Source organism: Maniola jurtina, chromosome 9 (genome assembly GCF_905333055.1).
Source record: "Maniola jurtina chromosome 9, ilManJurt1.1, whole genome shotgun sequence".
In the NCBI taxonomy this organism is placed as follows: Eukaryota; Metazoa; Arthropoda; class Insecta; order Lepidoptera; family Nymphalidae; genus Maniola; species Maniola jurtina.
Window position 1 is genome coordinate 11,380,786 of NC_060037.1, and position 22,474 is coordinate 11,403,259.

Below are 22,474 nucleotides of genomic sequence, written 5' to 3' on the forward strand. Positions count from 1 at the left end.
GCAATAAAAGTTTGCATTTCAGTGAGTGCCATCTTTAGCGAACCAACCGACGACGCATCGGTGCGATGCGCCATCAGATCAAATCATTACATGTGTCAAGTGAGTGGAAATATCAATCTATGCCGCATCGGGCGAAATAGAGTGAAACCAAACGACTGTAAGTGTTCATACATTAGAGTTCATCGGCAAGCATATTAACATTGGTTACGAGAATTAACCTCCTTCATTAGAATCCTGCTATATGCTCATGAGAAAGAAACAAAAGAAAAAATTACATTAGTATCCTTGGTAGTAATATCTATTCAGGAATTCAAATACGATCTTATTCATTAACTAAGCAAAGTGATTTATTATATAATGGTCCCACCACCAATTCAGAACGAACAAACATTTGCATATCAAAATTATTTCGGCGAGAATCGGCGAGAACGGAAATAATTTGGGACTATTTTAAGGTATGAAATTGCTTGTGAGTGTTCGCGTATATTCATTAACTCGCTAAATTATCCCCATTCTGCCGATACTGATTCAACTACAAAATCATTCATAATTAAATATCAATTGACATCAAGATTAATATTCAAGATAGGTGTTAAATGATTTTGTAGTTTCCATTTTACCACCCTCCAGTAGCGATCCAGAGCCTTAACATAACATTGGTTTTAGTAAAACAAGAAATATATTATGATATCAATGACAAAAGACACAAATGAAGCGTCAAAGGATTGAGATCTCGAGTCGCCTCCAGCTTTCGTTGATATCTTTTGCTACTGAATATTATAACTTTTTAAAAATCAATATCAATCCCTCGGACGTTTCATTGCAATGTGAATGCACAGAATAATTTAATGTTATTTTTATATTATGAAGGATGGTTTTATCAACTCAATTTTATCGAAAACATATTATTATTATTATTATTAATGTGAAGTTTTTAATGAAGTGAGCAGCATATTTCGATGATGTAATAGGTTTTTACTTATTTCACTAAATGTGAAATGATTGATATTATTTCCCATAAAATTGAGTATGTTTTCGTGGTTAGTGAATGATGTACCGTGGCAGGAAACGTACCGTCTTCGTGCGTGCGAACGGTGACTGGGTAGGAGGCAGGGCCGTCGCCCACACTGGTGCCGGCCAGTACCCAGATGCGGTATTCGGTCCACCGCCTCAGCTCGTCCAGCACGAAGCTCGTCTGGTTCAGCTTCACCACGGTAGCTTCCGAGTCCCCCCTCCCACTTTCCACGCAAAGCAGTTTGTAGTAGGCGATCCTTCCGTTCGCCCGTTCAGCGGGCGGCGGCTGCCACGACACTCGAATAGCCGTCGGCGAAATCGCAGCCGCAGTCACATTCATAGGTGGCGCTCCGGGAACTAAACAAGCTCAACATGTAAGACAAAACCCGGCAACCCGGTCCCCACCGAGTCTCAGCACCCGAAATGCGACCTGACCGATGCAATCACTGAATGCTAGTGTTAACGAAATGTAAATGTGCCCAGAAATGAAAAGTTATAATATAAAATCTTCGTTAAAAAAAATCCAGCATGCAATGTGTGGTGTGTAGGATCCGCTCGCCCATACGTCTCTACGTGTCATCCGTCACACTTTCTCCTGTCGGAAGAAAATTGTGATCATTATGTTCTATGACGGCACGAACAGCATTTTCGGTGTGCGCGATTTTTCGCAGAGCGGATTTTGCTCGTTTATCCGTCCGGATGGATTAAACGTCCGGAAAGTTCGATGTTGTTCGTGACGCTGCAGTTGTTTAAAAAAATAAAAAAAAAAAATTGTCCCTCGAGGCGATGCCTTGTCGGATACAAAACATACGAACGACATAAAGCTACTAGTGATACTGGCACGGTGCACGCATCGATCGTGAGTTTGTTCGCTTCAAATTAATTATTAGTTAGTGTCGATGAGTGCACGTTGCCGTGTCAGACGAATTTACGATTACAAAACACATATTATCGTGATATAAAACTTGGTGCTTGTGCTGTATATTACTGGCAGCGTGCCGGGCAGGTGCTCTTATGTGAAATATTACAGTAGGAATTACCTGGAAAACCCACAATCGGTTCATACTTTACTTTCGCACTATTTCTTGATGCGGTTCGGAACGGACTTTACTACAGAATTATGTTACGATACAAGTATGTAGCTATCGTGAACGCAAAAGAAGATTGCTGGTTTGTTGGTACAGGAAAACCTAACAAAACTAGATAATCACTGAAGGTTAAAACTACTATCAATCTACGAGATTTTCAAGGCTGCGATCTCTTTGGTAATAGCTTTTCTGAAATTCCCCAAGGACAGCAGAGTCTTTTCTGACGTGTGTGGGATCAGAAAACATCTCGCATTATACGCAGTGAAATTGTTATGAAATTGGTATTTCGTAAACCAGAAATCCTTGCGAATTATCGCGCAGTACAGCTCGTAAGCTTACAAACTTTGAGAGATCTCTAAAACGAGAAGGAAATCTGTAGGAGAACCAATGTTTACGACACTGTCCAAACGATTCTGCAAGCTGAAGTGGCACTGGGCAGGCTATCTCGATCGCGGATTTATGTCAGCGGCCAGACGTGTTATTTTATTGATTTATTAAATAATACCTCATTATGCTAACAACAACAATGCCAAATAGCATACCGAGTCAGAGGTTACATATACGAGTAGGTACATGGTTGAATTCATAGATACTCATATTAAAACATTTAATTCTTGGTGCTGAGCAATCAAGTCTTTGAGCAAGGTAAATTCTCACAAGGTTGGCGCATTTTCAGCAAAAATCCGTGTTGATGCTAGATGAAAAAATGGCATTCGTTTGGAGTAGAGGTAGAGTAGATGTAGGACAACTTTTCTGTGAAGTAGGTGATCTGTTGGCGAGCCAGCGAGCCAAAGGTTTAGTTCGTGGGGCTCGCTGGTGCAGGTTGCCGATCCATTAAGGCACTAAACAGGCGACAAATCATCGGTGTCATGGAGTGTTCTCAGTCGAAGTTAGTTAGGTATAATGTTACATAAGGAACAAGAACAACCAAAGAAGATGAGAAGACGAGATAAAGCAGAACTGCTGGCTCATTTTTTTCGCAACGGATCAGCCTGGCTGTCCAGCGCGGGAATGCAGTCAGTATTCTTGACACCATTCCACGCGGGTATGATTACTATAGTACCTAATTAGATAAGGCTAGCTTTAAGTTTTATTGTAATGTTTACAATTTAAAGTAAAAAGTCGGGTTATTTTTAACTAATTGTTAACTGTTTGTTACTATTCCTCGTGTATCGTAAGCGTACACATAAAGTCCGTTCCAAACGTGCACACACTCACGCCACACTCATGGTGTCGGTGTGAGCGACATACCGTATTGCTTGGTGCGCACGGCGATCGGTGGCGTGGTGGCTCCTTCGCCGCGTTGAGACCTCGCTGCCAGCCAGATGTAGTACAGCGTGTTTGGGTATAGGCCGTTGAGGGTGTACGATTCTGTTATTGGTATCCGCCTATGTAAAAAGAAAATTGGGTAAGTAAAAGTTTGAGCCAGAGCAACCAGTGGAGTGGGGTGGAATGGAGTGAAATGAGGTGGAGTGGAATGACATGGAGTGCCAGAGCAACAGTAGAGGGAGAGGTCTGCAGTAGAATGAGTTGAAATGGAATGGGATGGAGTGGAGTAAGGTGGAGTGGAGTTGAGTTTGTATGATAACTAACTAGGTACCTATCTAAACTTAGCTTTATGTAGGTACTCTGATATAATATTATTTGTATGCCACCGCATCTATGCCAAAGAAAATAAAGCTTGGTTTGAGAAGTTATTATCATTAAAGATGCTGTACTCCGGATTCACTTATCTCTGCAAATGTGCGTTGCGCCTAAGGTAAAGGAGGTAAAATAAAATCAAATAAATAAACTTAGGTAAAAAATTACATCCGTGTTTTCTTAACTGAATGCAAAGTTTTTCGTTTATTTAAATCTTGTATTTACTTTCGCCGTTTATACTCTTGAAAAGTTTATCTTATCAATTGATCATTGTTATCTTATCGAGAAAACCTCCAAATAACTTTTAAATATTCTACGTAAATTCCCAATGAGTTTCGAAGTAGATGTACAAAAAAACAATAGCTAGAGCTGTTTGGTAAAAGAACTTCAAAATCACTTTATTTCAAAAATTGTTATGTGAGGGTATCTCTCTCTAAATGTGATAAAGAAAAACATTTCTCCAGACCTACCTACCTACCTACCTAAATACTTACTTAAATGCCACAGATAAAAAAAAGTATATATTTTTTATTAACAGCTCATTGCAGTAAGTACACAGAAAAGATATGATATAAGTACATTCTCGTAATCCCACAATTTGGAAACACCTTGATTTATTAAAACTCGTCCTATAACATCTTTTAATTTTTTTGTTGTATAACACATTTATTTCATTGTTATATAACATGAAACCACAGGCTACTTACTATAAACTGCGTTGTTTTATGAATAAAATAGGCTATAAAACCGAGAAACATGTTAGTAGGGAATGTTATATAACATGTTATGTTATATAATCGGAGCGTACGGCAGCGACAATTTATCACATTTTTATACAATGGCGATTGTTTTCAATGATAAAAAAAATTGAGTCGATATTTCAAACTTACTTTCTGTGGTGCTCCTTAGCATAAGTGTCATTCCAGTACAACTCGTAAGATACTATGTTGTCGCCAGCGTGCGCGGGTCTCCTCCAGTTGAGCGTAACAGACGTCTCTCCTGCTTCCACTGCCACTAGGTTTGATGGTTGTGACGGTACACCTAATCGTTATACAATAATATGAGAAAGGGAAATTTTCACGTCAAAAATTGCCTTTCATCTGACATATCAGATTACTAGAAATAGTAGCAAAAAAAATGGGAACAAGGGCCCATATTGCATTTTGTATTACTTTTAGTGATTGTAAAATAAAAGAAGTAAAGAGGTATGATCTAGCATAATAAAGTGGTCAGTGTATTCATCTTTTTGGCACTAAAATAGTATAGTTAACTCGAGAATAGAAAAATCACAAAAAGAAACTGAAAGCAAATCTCGGGTCACGCTTGAAACTAACATGAATAAGATTTTTGAACATATGTAATGAATGTTTTGTTAAGACTGGTATATTGTTTTAATAACATTGTATGCAAAAAAAAAATATTATGGTTTCTTTAAAGTAAGAAATTAGCTCTTGGAAAGGCCTATGTCCAGCAGTGGACGCATACAGGCTGATGGATGGATGGATGGAAGAAATTAGCGATTATATGACAATCGATTAGTAGCCCAACCAATGAACTTAGGCAAAATATAATTAAACTCCAAGTAAAGTTTGAGTAAAAGTGACTCTATGCTTTCAACTGTACCTTGTTGTGTTTTGACTTGCACGGGCGCGGATATAGGCCCGGGACCCACTGAGGTGAATGCTTGCACTCGTATCGTATACACCGTGTGCGGCGTCAACTCGCTGATGGTAGTTAGGTGGTTGTTGTCCATCTGTTAGAAATACAATGGAATTAAAAAAACCAACCCCAATTCGTTGCATGTACATGGTATAATGGTTATGCCTACTGTTTATTAAAATATTACACTGGACGAGAAAAATTTAGGGAGTTGAAGTATTCCGTCATCAATCCTTCAAGTTTTAAAAGATATAATTTATCAGATCCTCACCTTAAATAAAAATATTAGGATATACTTTGACCTAGCCAAATCTTGGTTCAAGATAACGTAGCAGACGAAGTAAGCGGCGCAGTCGGTAGGATATTATCATGAATTATACTTGTCTTATTAAGAGATGTTAAGGGCATAGACTTACCATTTGAGAATGCCACGATTGCAATGACTGAGATGGATCCGACGTATAGTAGATTTTGTAGCCCTGAAACAAATATTTAATTCATTTGTTGATTTTAAAAACTTATGCTAAATGCGTGATAATTACCTAAAAGATATAGAACATTTCCCTTTATAAATTCAGCTGTATATTTGTAATTCAAAGTTTTTTACGTAGCTCTATTATTAATATGGAATATAATATTTCTGCTATATAACTATGGAAATACTTAAATATACTCAAACGATTCTTTTGTAGTTATGATGTTTCGAAATTCAAAAATTCAAAATTCAAAATATTTTTATTCAATTAGACTTTTACAAGTTCTTTTGAATTGTCGTTTGTGTATTATTAGTGTGTTTGTTTTGTGCAATTTTTTTTAAATTGTTGCGCTTTCCGCCGTTTCCCTCGTAAAAAAAATTGTTATAAGGTATAAGGTTACCTGGAGGAGATCCCTTAAAGCGATAACGTAGCCTTTGCACGTTTTTTACATTTGTTTAGTTTTTCTTTTGATGGTAATTTTTATCTTATTTGTGTAGTAATCAAAAACATTTATCTAATCTAATAATTCTATCTATCTAATATTTAAGAAAATTAAAGATTTAAAGTCTGAAAATATGTATGGATTATATAGTTGATACTCGTAGGTTAATAACATACTGAAGAGATTTGTTATCATGTTGTACTTACCGTGACTTGCCCATTCGGCGTTTCTGGTTCATCCCATTGAATCACCATGGTACTGGAACTTAATGGGCGAACTTGAACGTTTCTAGGCGCTGAACCGGGTTCTGTAACGGAAAAGAAACTATTAGTAATGTTCTAACGATTATCACTTATTAAAAATAAACCATGAATAATATTATAAACTAGCTGTTATTAGAAGTGACGTCATTAAATACGTCAAGAAGATTTATACGAAATCATGTAAATGATAAAACTATTTTCTGTTATTGTAATTAAGATGCTCTGAATTACATCGTAGCGCTTATCGGTAAATTATTTTTAAAATAAATAATTCATAAAAAAGAAACAGTGTTCTATTTTGGTATATGTCATTATTTATTGTCTACATGACAGATGGGGCAGAACAAATAATATAACCTTTCCTTCCTTTTTTCCAGTACTTGAGTCTGAATTTAAAATACCGTCATAGCTCATAATAATCATAATAACGCTCGAACCAGCGTAATATCGAATTAAGTCGGGGTCCATTCTATCTTAATTAAATGCCTTCACAAAGAAAACACAATGACAACGCAAAATGGGATGATAACGAAATACAAACATCTTCAAAGCAGTATTTGTAATCGGCCCCGCGATATGAAAAACGGGATGGATCCCCGTCGTGTTTTTGATAATATGTACTTTAGAATTAAAGAGTAAAAGTTGAGGAATGCCACTATAATATTAGGCTTTCTTATAATAGACCCCATTATATCAATACCCGGTTAAACAAAAGTCAGCAATAATGAAAAACAGGTCAGATACGCAGCGCAGACAAGTCACTAAAAATACACCCTACGAAAAATCGAAAAATCCAATCCTCGCCGTCTATATCTGAATTTTGACGAAGAGGTAAATAGTTCTATCCATCTCTTCGTCAAAATACGTGGTCAATTGCTAACGTACAATATAGTGGACATCAAGTTAGCGTAAAATCAGACACCATTGCTGGTAATAAGCTTGTTTAATCTAGATTTTGGTCTTAAAACCAGCCGTTCTCGGATAAAAATCAGTATCGGACGAAAAACGGTCATCTGTGTTACTTTAAAGTATTTACAATCAGCCCGGGACCCAACAAACGGGGCATCACTTGATGAGATGGAGTGATGTCGCGGTGTCTTCGATGTTTATATTACTGAGTGAGAACGAAACAATAAAACTTGAGGGGCGGTGTAATATTAAAACGCTATAATCTTGTTGAGATCGGGTCGCTGCCTGGCTCAAGAACTTTCCTTTATTTGAAACGCAAAGAAAATTCCGAAGAGAGAAAGAAGCAGTGGAAACAATTTTATTTGCCTGTAGCGACGTTTTCATTACCATCTCATCAGTCGCCATTTTTATTGTCTGTCTTGTGACACCGCGGTAATTTAAAGCGGGACAAGTCAAATTTAATATTTATTTACGTCACTGAAATTGGACGTGATAGCTTCTCGACGAAATTACGAGCACGTTATACGTTTAGAATTATATTGTTTACGATTCCTTGATATCTGCTTGTTATTTTGGTTATAACGCTTTCTTTTTATGCTTGGCTTTGGTACTATTGTCAGCATTTTTGAATACATTGCTACATTAAGCAGTTTCCGCAAGAGTATTATTTGTTTATCAGAGAAGAAGAAAATGTTTAAACGATTGTTTAAGACAGGTACAGTATCTAAGTCGTAGAAAAATTATTTTTAAAATAATAATGTTCATAAAAATGTGATCAATCGAATCATCTAACATAACACGTTACAAAACTTAGTTATATAACATTTTTTAAAGTCTGAACACACTTTAAAATAATGTTAAACAATGTGGGACTTGTTATATAACAATATTTTTTTTTATAACAAGTTACATGATCTTCATGCACCCGTACAATGCCGTCGCAAAAATTAAAGATACCTTTGAAAATCTGATTCACTAATTCCACCTATACCTATCGGTAATTCTAAATTGACAAGTAACTTAGTTTAATAAGTAGGTTCACCCAAACTTTGCGAACAAAGACCAAGCGGGTCGAAGTTAACTCAGAGAAAGATAAGACCATTTAACCTTTAAAACTAAACAATAATGATACAGTAAAGCTGTAATTATGTTATAAGCGCGTAAAATTTAGTGCACAAATTTTATCAGGGCTCTCTCCGCCACATGCTTCATACAATCTGAGTTCCAATTGCATTTGAATATTAAGCGGCCAAAGTCCATGAAATTTTGCAGACATATTCTAGAAACTAATATCTGTGTCTGTGGTGTTTTACATTTTTCTAAAAATATATAGTTTTAAAATTACAGGGTCTCAAAGATTTGTAAGTTAAATTTGTAAGTCAATGTTCTTAGGTAAATTTTTAAGACCGCGTAACTTTGAAACCGAATATTTTAACAGAAATCTGGAAAACCACAGACATAGATATTAGTTTCTAGAATATGTCTGCAAAATTTCATGAACTTTGGTTGCTTAATATTCAAATGAAATTGGAACTACGTTTGTATGAAGCGAGTGACGGAGAGACCCCTCTTAATACGCAAGCCATGAGTAGATGTTTAAATAGCGCTAAGGGGCCTGGAGTCGAGTTTTCGATAAGTACTCACGAAATCAATTTTTTTAAATACATTTGTAAGTAAAACCTACACTTTTTATCTATTATTATTTTATATTTTTAACATCTGACGGGCGTTAGCCATACCCCAAGGGAGTTGGTTAACTCCCGGTTTATGCCATTTCGCTGCACATATAATATGCATCGCTACTGTCGCTTATTGTCTATCCAAGTCTTAAGTTTATACTCACTGGCACCTCCATATAGTGAATCCACTGCAATGATGCATGGGAGAAAAAACACTATTAGTTCAATGAAAAAAGAAAAACCTATAACACTCATCACACGGTGCGTTAGCAGAAACGGGTTGAGTCGTGAACATTTGACTGTAGGGTTTAGAGCGTCCATAGACTACAGACATGATCGGACGATAGTTTAATCGGATAATAACCGGAATTAATACTCAATCCTATCTGCAATCTGTCGATAAGTTACTAAACTGACGGCAGAATGAGCATTCACACCATGTCCATATAACTAATATTGTATTGGTAGATATTAGATAAGGTTATTTTATTTGTATTTCCGCAATTTCACAATATACATTTCACGATAGACAAACTTCAAACTCCTTACGGGTTGAATTTTCAAAAATCTTTTCTTAGGGGATGTCTATGTCATATTATAGCTATTGCATGCCGAATTTCAGCCCAATTCGTCCAGTTGTTTGAGCAGTGCGTTGATAAATCAGTCAGTCAGTCTTTTCTTCTTATACAGGGTGGTCAAAAAGTCGTGGATCAAACGCAATAGGGAGATAAAGGAGGACATTTCCAGCAAAAAATATTTCTACAGCATGGCCTTATTTAAATTGCCCTAAGAGTTATGAATATTTTTGAGATTTTTAACAAAATACCAGATTCTCTTACAATTAGACTAATTTAAAAAAAATGAGATAAAAAATAATAAAACAAACGATGCTGTGTCATTACTAGATAATGTATCAGCACTACAAACCTTCTATTGAGGCTCTGGGTGCCAAATTACAAGAGCAATTAATTTTTTTCCAAAAATTTTAAAGCGTTACCAAAAATTTAATGTCACTTTAAAAGCGCACTGTGAAAAAAAAATGTACTACGGAAAAGTGACCCTGTATCAGAAAAACTTGCTGATTTAATGCCAATTTAAATGAGGTATAACACATTACTCTTTGTTTCGTAATTCTGGTATTATAATTGTTTTTTCATATCAAGGTGCAAATTTCAGTAGATTAGTTTAATTCAAAATAATTTTGAAGATTATCATGCTGCTAGTTAAACTGCTAGTTTTTTGTACGTTGGAATGCTAGAAACATCACTGTGCTTGTCACACTTAAAATTTGTGAAAAGAACAGAAACTGTTCACTACCACCACGTGCCAGAACTACCCAGAATGCCCTCTTTTCTAGGAAACAAAAGGATAAAAAAACTATGCCTCTCTTTCACATCCTTCCTTATTCCAACAATGCAAATAGAAATGATGATTAGTGTGAACGAGAGGCATAGTTTCTTTATCCTTTTGTTTCCTAGAAAAGATGAACTACTTGCAAGACGGGCGTTCTGGGTAGTTCTGGGTGGTTCTGGCACGAGGTGGTAGTGAAGAGTTTCTATTCTTTTCACAAATTTTAAGTGTGACAAGCACATTGATGTTTCTAGCATTCCAACGTACAAAAAACTAGCAGTTTAACTAGCAGCATGATAATCTTCAAAATTATTTTGAATTAAACTAATCTACTGAAATTTGCACCTTGATATGAAAAAACAATTATAATACCAGAATTACGAAACAAAGAGTAATATGTTATACCTCATTTAAATTGGCATTAAATCAGCAAGTTTTTCTGATACAGGGTCACTTTTCCGTAGTACATTTTTTTTTCACTGTGCGCTTTTAAAGTGACATTAAATTTTTGGTAACGCTTTAAAAGTTTTGGAAAAAAATTAATTGCTCTTGTAATTTGGCACCCAGAGCCTGAATAGAAGGTTTGTAGTGCTGATACATTATCTAGTAATGACACAGCATCGTTTGTTTTATTATCTTTTATCTCATTTTTTTTAAATTAGTCTAATTGTAAGAGAATCTGGTATTTTGTTAAAAATCTCAAAAATATTCATAACTCTTAGGGCAATTTAAATAAGGCCATGCTGTAGAAATATTTTTTGCTGGAAATGACCTCCTCTATCTCCCTATTTCGTTTGATCCACGACTTTTTGACCACCCTGTATATGTTCACACTATAGTTACCCGTGAACTTGTTTTAATTAATTGATTTTCCGAAACACTGGTTTTACAAAATTCATTTCATAGTTCGCGGTAACAATGTCCTATGGGCCGCACCTCTTACGCACTTCAGCAAAAAGCTAAATGTTTCTATTTTAAGTCAGTAAAAGAAACAAAGATCATACATCTGGTTGATTGTCTTATGACCATTGAGCATTAATCAATCTATCTGCAGTCGGTCCATAAGTTACTTAGCGATATTGTTTGTCAAAAAATACCATTTTCAAGACAAATAACAACGTTGCTAATTAACCTATCGGCAGATCACAGATAGGATTGATTATTTATTATTACTTTCAGCCGTTATCCATCGACCGATAAAAAGTCTGTAGTCTGCAGGGGCCCGCATACTAACTATCGTTATAACAAAAGAATGGTGCATGAATAGAGAAATAAAAATGCGCACTACCTCTAAATTCTACAGTAAACGAAAAAAATAAATGTGCAAAAGAAATAAACCCATTTCAGAATTCCATTCAGAAGCGAACTTACGCGAAGCGGCGCGGCGGTAGTTGTAACGTCGCGTTAAAATGCGTTCGCATGAAAAGACGATCAAAAACAACCTTAGAATAAAGGAAACAGCGCAAAAACAAAACCTATTTACCGAATTTAAAGCAATGAAAACAATCACTGATAAGAATTAATTATAATAATTATCGCAACCGTTAAGGCTCATTTTCATTAGTCGATAATTCAATCGAATGTGCGTAAACTCACACTAAGAGTCAATTCACACAAACTAACAATTGAAGCGTCAATGTAAAGTAAAAAAAACTATCTTGTAATGCATTTTCTACAGAGAAAAACGACGAAAAAACGTACGACAAAGTTATAACAAGTTGTTATCTATATTTGCCATGAAGACTGAAGTCGTGTTTTTAATTCATGTGCACACGACTGTTATTAGTAGATATATTACCCATCTAAGGTTCGAAAGCTAAGGTGCTAAGGTTACGAAAAACTGTTTTGGTTCTCAGATTAACTTGTTAACTTACAGATTCTCTAGGTAATCTGCCGCCATATAACTAAGGCCAAGTTGGTGAAGCTGTATGAAGGGATGACGAAGCGAATCTTCTGGCCTAGCACGTTTAGATAAATTAGCAGCCATGGGCCCCCGTTTTCAAATGATTCGGGGTTTATTTAGAACAGCTTTCATTTTATACAAGTAGCTATAAATATATCCAAAATTCCGCGAACGTTTTAGAAATCTTCCCCGCTTCAAATTGACAAATAAAAATGAGCCTAAAGCGAATAAGATATAATTACTTAATTAAATGGAAACAAGCGAATGATGGATGTTATGAAGAAATAATGATTAAAACTTTTTTTTTTATAGAGAAACAAATCCACGACACAAGAAAATTTTAGTCAAGTAGAGTTAAAAAATATATCTTAAACAAATAAGTACAAATTGGCCAAATAATTCTTATATTAGATTATATTAGATAACATTGAATTATTTTCATATAATACTTACTGAAATTAGTTTTGAAGAATATTTAATATGCATCTTTTCAATGAATAAAGGTCATAGCTCATTAGAGCCAACCGGCACCCAACCTGCACCGTCTTGCTTTCTGCGGTTATTGGACATACGCTCACCGTATCAACTCCGAGGCGATCCGCTGACGTTACGGAGTTCATGTAGTGAGCAAAGGTGTATTCACAGAAGTCCATAGAAAGAATACTAACCGCACGAGGCGAGGCTATGCAGGTCAGATGCCGGGTGGTTTTAACGAGCTGTAAACCTTAATGAAATTGGGAAAAAATCAGTTTAATGCCAAAATTCAGTAAAAAAAAGGCAATTCGCTTACTACGTTTAGCCTTTATCGCCGAACCCATAGGTTTATGTATCCAGTAGGTACACATTCCAGTTGTAAAAGTAAAACAATTCATGATCAACATACCAGTTTCCCCCGTGGTGATGACCGCAGGCGACGAAGGCGGTCCTCTCCCGATGTTGTTGACCGCTATCACATACATTTCGTATTCAGTGTAGGGCGACAGGTTCGTCACAGAGTAGTATTGCGTGATGACTCCCGATATCTCGCTGAATGCCTGCACATTTGGAAAGTTAATCCATGAGATTATTAAGAAACGATACGCAGAGAAACACAAAACCATAAACGTATAAGAGGGCAAAACAGCGGCGAACAGAAGGAAAATTATGACCATAAAATTGTCAAAGAAATACAAAACCATAAAGGCATAAGAGGGCAAAACATAGCGAAGAACAGAAGGCAAGTTACGATCACAAAACTACTATTAATTACTATTTCTTTCATAACTTAAGAAATTTATTTTTCATAACTTTTGCTCAACTGTTAGGAAAAGGTCTGCGCTCATTTACGAGAGTAGCACCTATACGAAACATAGACCTATGCAAATTCTGTTGCACAAAACACATGTCTGAAAGTCAGACTTTATATTTTATCTTATTTTAATATTCTTACAATACTACTAGATCACTCTGATAATACTTTTGCCCTTAGCTTCGCCTCGTATCTCGTATTTTTAACCCCCGACCCAAAAAGAGGGGTGTTATAAGTTTGACGTGTGTATCTGTGTGTCTGTGTATCTGTGTATCTGTCTGTGGCACCGTAGCGCCTAAAGTAATGAACCGATTTTAATTTAGTTTTTTTTGTTTGAAAGGTGGCTTGATCGAGAGTGTTCTTAGCTATAATCCAAAAAAATCGGTTCAGCCGTTTGAAAGTTATCAGCTCTTTTCTAGTTACTGTACCCTTCACTTGTCGAGGGTGTTATAAATTTTTAATTTACACTTGTATGACCAGAATCTGACTTTGACAAACAATTGTTACATACCTGATTCGCATATTTAGGCTTGTACTGAATGACGTAATATTGGGGGTCCTCAAGTCCACTGTACGTCCACGCCAGTCGCACTGTGGTAGCGGTGATTTCTGATGCCCTCACTTCAGTCGGTGGTCCCGGCAGCGCTACAAAATTACAATATTATTATATTTTCTTCAAAAAATATAAACCCTCCCTTTCGCTAGAACACTGTTCACAGAATCCATAGATTGTGTGAACAGTGTTGATTCCGGTAAAAGAAAAATTGGTAGGGACGCGCCTAAATTTCTCAGTGCAGTTCAATACGGGTTTCATTATAATCAGAACATTTCACGAAGAATGTTTATAAGTAGGTAGATTCTAATAGGTATAACATTCATGGACTTCGTCTGTCTTGGTGTTAGCTGGCGGGCGTGCTCTGCCTTTTTGGAGTGTTTTTTTTGGTTAAAACTGACTGGAAAGCGCTCTAAAGGGGTGCCGTGCGTGTGTCGACGAGTGCCGGGACAGACGGGGTCCATACTTGTATAGTTTAACTAACTTGTTACAAATAACTACAAACTTGACATTGGCTAATCTTTGTAAAGCCAGACGAGAGGGAAAAAAAAATGACATTCATAAATCATAACCATATTTTGTGTATGGAATAGGTAGGCACCCCATGCGAAGCCGGGGCGGGCCAACTAGTTTCCTATAAGAGTCTTTAAATATATTTCTTATATTTTCCGCGTTCAAAGGGGCGATTAGCAGACTTTACACACGTTTTCACAATGGAGAATTCTCAGGTAGATTTCCTCACGATGCTTTCCTTCACTGTTAAAGCAAGTGATATTTAATTGCTTTAAACGCACATAACTCCGAAAAATTGTGTGCTTGGATCAAAGCCTACTCATTCTCACCCGTGCTCAGTAGTGATCCGGTAATCATGAAAACGTAGGTCGTAGACGAAATAAATAGGGGTCGTTTGCTTATGAAAACATATTGTGTTGTTGAAGGATAGTTGTTCAATAGTTACGCAACTTGCCGAATTAATCGAAGTGGGTTCACACGAGGTGGGCTACTAATATAAAATATCGTTCGTTATTCACGACATCGAATGGAGAATTTATTAATATTTCATGTTCTCCTTTTAATCCGGGCCCATTTTGTAAAATCCGTGCCGCGGCAAAGTTGTCCTTAATCAAAAATAAATATGCCCGAAAATATGTAGCAAAACGGGGAGTTTGTTTAAAACTTTTAACAGCCCAAAGGCTAAATAACTCAACCCCTATTCCTTAATCCCTTTTCCGAATAATGCTGAGGAAATGGGCAGAGCAACAATATAATTAATCATTAATCAAGCCGACATTCGTTTGTCTCCGGGGCTTCGCGCAACTTCGGGCTCCTTTCAATTATGAATTATAACACTAACTCATAATGGATGTCTCCGAGTTGCCGCAATTTATCAAATTGATTCTCTTAAATCCCTCAAGTGTTTACGTCGCGGTCTAATCATTGAAGATCAATACATTTTGAGAACCAAAGTTAATTTAGTGATTTCGAAAGGTACCGGATCCTATAACCAAACATATAAATAGAAAGGTCCTGTCTGACTCATTGACAGAATCATAAACGCCCAGCCCAAACACTTCAACTTAAAAAGCTGATTTGCTCAAGGGTTGCCTTTATAACGAAGAAAAAGAATGAGGCCAGACTTTTCAAAATTCCCGTGGGAGCGATGCCGCGGGCGGTTGCTATTTAAGTATAACATAATCTCGTAAAAAATCCTGGATCTGCCGTTGCATTAAAATTAAATTTAGATGTAATTTAGATTGAAATACTGTTTTTGGTACCAAGGTTATATGTATGAATTTCTTAAAATGGCTAAATCAGCTATGCATTTATATTAGCTACTAGCCGATGCCCGCGACTTCGCCCGCGTGGATTTGGGTTTTTTAAAATTCCCGTGGGAACTCTTGCTAATCCAGGGTATAATCTATCTCCATTCTAAATTTCAGCCCAATCCGTCCAGTAGTTTTTGCGTGAAGGAGTAACAAACACACACACACACACACACATACATACAAACTTTCGCCTTTATAATATTAGTGTGATATTACGAGGCTGAATAACGATATAAATAACGAACCAGTCTCATATTATGTCCATATGCACCAAATACACGTAATTCGATATTTAGATTCAGATTTGGTAAGTTCAGTCCATGAAAAGAAACTCGGACTTAGCACAAATTCAGCGTAATAAATTTACATAGGGTTGTAGTATAAGTATTATCACACTAATGTTATGAAGGAGAAAGTTTGTATGTGTGTGTATGTGTGTGTGTGTGTATGTTTGTTACTCCTTCACGCAAAAACTACAAGACGGATTGGGCTGAAATTTAGAATGGAGATAGATTATACCCTGGATTAGCACATAGGCTACTTTTTATCCCGGAAAATCAAAGAGTTCCCACGGGAATTTTAAAAACCTACATCCACGCGAACGAAGTCGTGGGCATCAGCTAGTGATTTATTAAATGCCTCTTTGGGAATTAATGTTTTAAATTATTTATTGGGGTGATCGTTTGTTGCGATTTGAATAATAAAATCAACTATCTATAGTACTTTGCGGTCGGCGTCGCTCTCTGAGTCTACCCTGAAAGTATTTAGCATAAATTAGCATCATTTATTCTTAGAAATTGTGAGTTTATATTGAGTCAGTTACTCATCTTTGCAAATTTGATGGCAGAGGATAAAGATTAGATTTTTGAACGACGTGAAACTAAAATTCAACTTAAAGGTACATTTGGTGATACTACATGGTAGATGTATGGTTTACCACCATGTACTTAGGCGTATTCCCACTGATGGGTCTACGGTATGGTACCACCATATACCCGTGGTCCTACTGGCGATCAACACCTATAATACCACCATAATTTTTTTTCTGAAAATTCAGCAACAAAACGTCACATAGGTATTAGTGACAGAGACGATACTCTACGAAGCCGAAGCTACAAATTTTATCTCTTTCTAAAGCTCGATTTATATGTAATACTAGATGATGCCCGCGACTTCATCCGCGTGGATTTAGGTTTTTGAAATCCCGTGGGAACTCTTTGATTTTCCGGGATAAAAAGTAGCCTATGTGCTAATCCTGGATATTATCTATCTCCATTCCAAATTTCAGCCAAATCCATCCAGTAGTTTTTGCGTGAAGGCGTAACAAACATACACACACACATACAAACTTTCGCCTTTATAATATTAGTGTGATAGTGTGATTTACTGCCGGGTACTGTAGTGAATTTTTTGTTGCTAGTTGTTACAGCCTGATGGAAGTAAAGTTTTTGTTTTCATGCATTTTGTAGGCAGATTTTATTTTTGGCTCGTGACTGACGTAGGTACAATCACCACTGAATGACTGACGGTTATTTTGTCGTTGTGTACTAGATAAAAACCACGTCGATAACGCCGCCCGGTCTGGTTTGGTGTGGTATGAAACAATTGCGGTACCTAAGTATACGATCTACTTTTTAGAGTTCCTTACCTCAAAAAGAAAATGGAACCCTTATAGGATCACTTTGTTGTCTGTCTGTCTGTATGTCTGTCTGTCTGTCTGTCCGTCCGTCCGTGCGCGAGTCCACTCGCGCACCGAGGGTAGGCCGGTTGCACTTGGGCGGTTTTTCACAAGTTATGGCTGTCGACCTTTCATTATTAGGAATAATACCTAAGTAAAAGTGTACCAATAATAAATTATTACAAAATGCGAAACTGTGTCTGTCTGTCTGCTAGCTTTTCACGGCCCAACAGATTAACCGATTTTGATGAAATTTGGTACACACTTAGCTTACATCCCGGGGAAGGACATATACAAAAGAGTTCCAACGGATTTAAAAAAAACCTAAATCCACGAAGTCACGAGCATCATCTAGTACAAGTGTAAATTAAAAATTTATAACACCCCCGACAAGTGAAGGTTACAGTAATAACTAGAAAAGAGCTGATAACTTTCAAACGGCTGAACCGATTTTCTTGAATTATGGCTAAGAACACTCTCGATCAAGCCACCTTTCAAACAAAAAAAAAACTAAATTAAAATCGGTTCATTAGTTTAGGAGCTACGATGCCACAGACAGATACACAGATACACACATACACACGTCAAACTTATAACACCCCTCTTTTTTGGTCGGGGGTTAACAAAATAAAAGTGATAAGTCATAGTGTAGGGGTGGATGCCTAATGCATATCTTTGATTTGATCATTATTTCATACACAACAGTAAATACGATTTCTTTATTATCATGAGTTCTTTCATTCGTAGAAAAAAATACCTACTTCAATTACTTTTGTCTGTTAAAAACAGTAGAAATATACCATTCATATAAAAGAACAAGGGCGGAATTAAAAAATAAAAGTCAATTATTATTATTTGTTCAATAAGAACGATCTCGTAGAATAATTGAATACATTCCGATAATAAAGTGAAAATTTACGCCAACAATACCTCCGGCAGTTATCAGGGCTCGATCAAATATGAATAAATAGTAATTTAATTAGGGCTTTGAAAATGAGTTCGTGATAATAATTTGCAGTGTTTAATGGGAATTATTGAACTATCTGTTTGATAATAATATTTTGGAACTTCTTAGGAATTAATCTAAATGAATTGATGGTGTATACAAATTTTGACCGTGAGTCTCGAAATTTCCATAAGGAACCCTCTTAAGCTCTCAGATAGATTATTTACTACTAGCTGATACCCGCGACTTCGTTCGCGTGGATGTAGGTTTTTTAAAATTCCCGTGGGAACTCTTTGATTTTCCGGGATAAAAAGTAGCCTATGTGCTAATCCAGGGTATAATCTATCTCCATTCTAAATTTCAGCCCAATCCGTCCAGTAGTTTTTGCGTGAAGGAGTAACAAACATACACACACACACACACATACAAACTTTCTCCTTTATAATATTAGTGTGATCATCATCATCGTCAACCGATAGATGTCCATAGCTGGACATTGTTCTCTTGTAAAGACTTCCACACGCCGCGGTCTTGCGCCGCCTGAATCCAGCGGCTTCCTGCGACTCGTTGAATGTAGTCTATCCACCTAGTGGAGGGTCTTCCAACGATGCACCAGAAAGGTGGGAGGTCGGCATTATAGCACCTTGAGATCCCAACATCTATCAGTTTTCCTCCCCATTTCCACATCAGCTTACTTTCAGCATAGCTCTTTTCAACGCTCGCTGAGTGGCATTGATCTTTCTTATGAGACCCATAGATAGCGACCATGTCTCGGATACATACACTGGCAAAACGTATTGTGCGAAGAATTTGGTATTCAAGCACTTAGAATTTTTTGACAAGAACACCGAAAGCTGCCCAGTTTTCGAATTTGGACCTAAGTACCTAGTTAATCGCTACTAAGAGATTATTTTCAAAAATTCGAAGATTATGTAAATGACAAAAAAGCTTGGATTTGACTCGCTCCAGCAATACACGGCGCTGCAATTGCTTGTATACAGTATGGCATATTATTGTAAACTGAATGCTTGACCGCCGAGTTTCTTGCTGGTTCTTCTCGGTAGGAACGGCATTCCGAACCAGTGGTAGATTATTTTGACGATTCAAAAGCACTTGTAAAAGTTTAATTGAATAAAAATATTTTGAATTTTGATTTTTTTTTTCAATTCCATCCAATTCAAGGCAGGGCGGGTCAGTTTGTTTTTCATAAATGAAGAGGAGAAATCCCCTCAAGTTTTCCGAGTTATGTGCGTTTTATGTAATTAAATCACTAGCTTCAACGGTGAAGGAAAACATCGTGAAGAAACCCGCACCCAGAAAGTTCTTCATAATGTACTCAAAGGTGTGTGAAGTCTGCCAATAAGCACTTAGCATGGTAAACTACGACCAAGTCCCTTCTCATTCTGAGAGTAGACCCGTGCTCTGTAGTGAGCCGGCGCTGGGTTTATCATGATGATGATGGGATGAGAAGTACTTACACTGTACTTTAACTTCGGCAGTGGTTTCTATGACGCCGAGTACACTCGCCGCTTCGCAGGTGTAGTTGGCAGATTCCCTGATGTCTTCCAGCTTCAGTGTGTTAAGCCCTAGGGGCGGGTTGTCTTCTGGAGTCAGCCATTTTGTCAAACCTTTGAAAATAGATACTCATATTAATAGGTGAGACTAATAGATAAAACTGCTCACTGCATTATTTACCACCAGCGAGGTGGTTCTCTAACTTAGTGATCAAAACTGAATGACAGCCACATAGCTCATTCTAGGTTTATAGGTTTTCTACGAAAAATTCTTTTAATGGTATTGGTACGCGTAGAAACCGATCAGGAGTACGGGTTTAATGAAACTTCAATAACCCGCTACCGTCTTCGACTGCATCATCACTTACCACCAGGTGATATCGCAGTCAAGGGCTAACTTGTATCGGAATAAATAATAAATAAAACCGAAAAAACACTGCCACACTCATTCCAGGTTTCCATCCATCCGCTTCCATCTTAAACTGCATCGTTATTGACCATCAACTATTGAGGTTGCAGTAGGTAGTAGTATTGAGGTAGGTGAGTTGTCTATACTCTATCCACGGAAACAAGTTAGTAAACAAGTATAACGCTCTCTCTGCTTCTAATTCCATGCAAATGACAGAGCCAAAAATCTTAGTGGGCGTTAACTATTACGAGTCACCAAACAACCACAAACGAAGCTATGTTTTCAAATTGAATTTCGAATGTTTTTTGAAAACATGTTTGTGATTAGTTGGTGACAAAATGGTTAATGCCAACAAAAATTTTTGTCTCTGTCATTTGTATCGGACTACAGAGAGAGCGCTATACTAACTTTTTCCGTGGATAGAATAGTATAGGGACTTCGTCTGTGTTGGTGTTAGCTGGCGGGCGTGCTCTGCCTTTTTGCAGTGTTTTTTTTTGTTAAAACTGACTGGAAAGCGCTCTAAAGGGGTGCCGTGCGTATGTCGGCGAGTCCGGGGTCCATACTTGTATAGTTTAACTAACTTGTTACTAATAACTACAAACTTGACATTGGCTAATCTTTGTAAAGCCAGACGAAAGAGAAAAAAAAATACTATAGTCAATGAATATAAAAAATACTTACCTTTCTTCCATTTAACAGTAGGCATGGGAGACCCGAAAGCAACACACTTGAGCGTCAGATTGCTGCCCAGCATCACTTCCGTGCGAGCCGGAGGAGGTATCGAGAACTGGGGCGCTACTCTCCGAACTGTGGACAAAAACAATAGCATTTGAATGAAAAAAACTGAAAATGTTACAATGAATGAGTGAATGAATGAATATACTTTTATTGTACACAACAAAATTAGTAAGACATACAAAGCACAACAAAATATAGGCAAAATTTGGCGGCCTTATCGCTACCTAGCGATTTCTTCCAATAAAACTGTAAGCTAGCCATATCTAATATTAGGCCTATAAATGCGAAAGTGTGCCTCTCTGTCTGTCTGTCTGTCTGGTAGCTTTTCACGGTCCAACTATATAAACAATTTTGATGGATTTGGTACAGAGTTAGCTTACATCCCGGGGGCGGACATAGGCTAATTTTTATCCCGAGAAATCAAAGAGTTCCCACGGGATTCTTAGAAGCCCATCCGTTTAACCGATTAATATGAAAGGTACAGAGGTAGCTTACGTCCGGAATTTGACATAAGCAACTTATCCATATTATATATATAGCATATTATCCTAATAATTCTAAGTGAGATCAGATCTTTATAACGATCAATATTCGGAAATTCCAGTCGTCGAGAAAATGTTTAATTTCCAAAACAAAAGTACTATTTCTATTTTTAGATATTGGGTATTGTGACCTTTTGATTAAAAAAGAGCAAAAAAAGAACATTCCTAAAAGACTCTTAGAAGTGTTGTTTTGTTATTTTTAGGAACATTATTTAGATATTGATAAGTGAAAACTGAAGAGGTGATATTTTTTGTATGACATTCTGCCGACGACTCTTACTACATTTTGAATTATTGTAGCATGCAGCCCTATGGCCCGTCTTAATGTTGCACTGTGTTAGTCTAGCATAGAACTACCTCTAGAAAGCAGGCATTGATCAGTCACGCTGTGTTTCTATCGTGGCCGATACTTTGATCGGACCAGTGATTAGTACTATTGAAAAACATACGCCAATATACCACCGACATACTTGTCGGAACGATAATCGTATCGATCCGATCTAATGTAAACTTGCTTATCGCGATACACATGAAAATAGGCACTCGTGAGGTTTCC

At 36.9% G+C, this 22,474-nt stretch overlaps 1 protein-coding gene across 6 annotated transcripts in view; it reads right to left on the reverse strand.

Annotated features, from left to right (window-relative positions):
* The window catches only part of LOC123868383 (tyrosine-protein phosphatase Lar), a 586,441-nt gene that overhangs the window by 15,978 nt on the left and 547,989 nt on the right, over positions 1-22,474 (reverse strand). For 2 of the 6 annotated variants that reach the window (XM_045910880.1, XM_045910877.1), the window contains 11 exons: positions 21,320-21,445; positions 20,194-20,343; positions 14,224-14,357; positions 13,308-13,458; positions 9,336-9,359; positions 6,527-6,627; positions 5,819-5,881; positions 5,367-5,496; positions 4,634-4,784; positions 3,354-3,490; positions 1,075-1,371 (listed from right to left, as the gene is read on the reverse strand). In XM_045910880.1, the coding sequence (XP_045766836.1) occupies positions 1,075-1,371; positions 3,354-3,490; positions 4,634-4,784; positions 5,367-5,496; positions 5,819-5,881; positions 6,527-6,627; positions 9,336-9,359; positions 13,308-13,458; positions 14,224-14,357; positions 20,194-20,343; positions 21,320-21,445 (1,464 nt within the window). The remainder of the gene's footprint in view (positions 1-1,074; positions 1,372-3,353; positions 3,491-4,633; positions 4,785-5,366; positions 5,497-5,818; positions 5,882-6,526; positions 6,628-9,335; positions 9,360-13,307; positions 13,459-14,223; positions 14,358-20,193; positions 20,344-21,319; positions 21,446-22,474) is intronic. The other 4 variants (XM_045910878.1, XM_045910879.1, XM_045910882.1 and 1 more) reach the window with 4 other exon arrangements.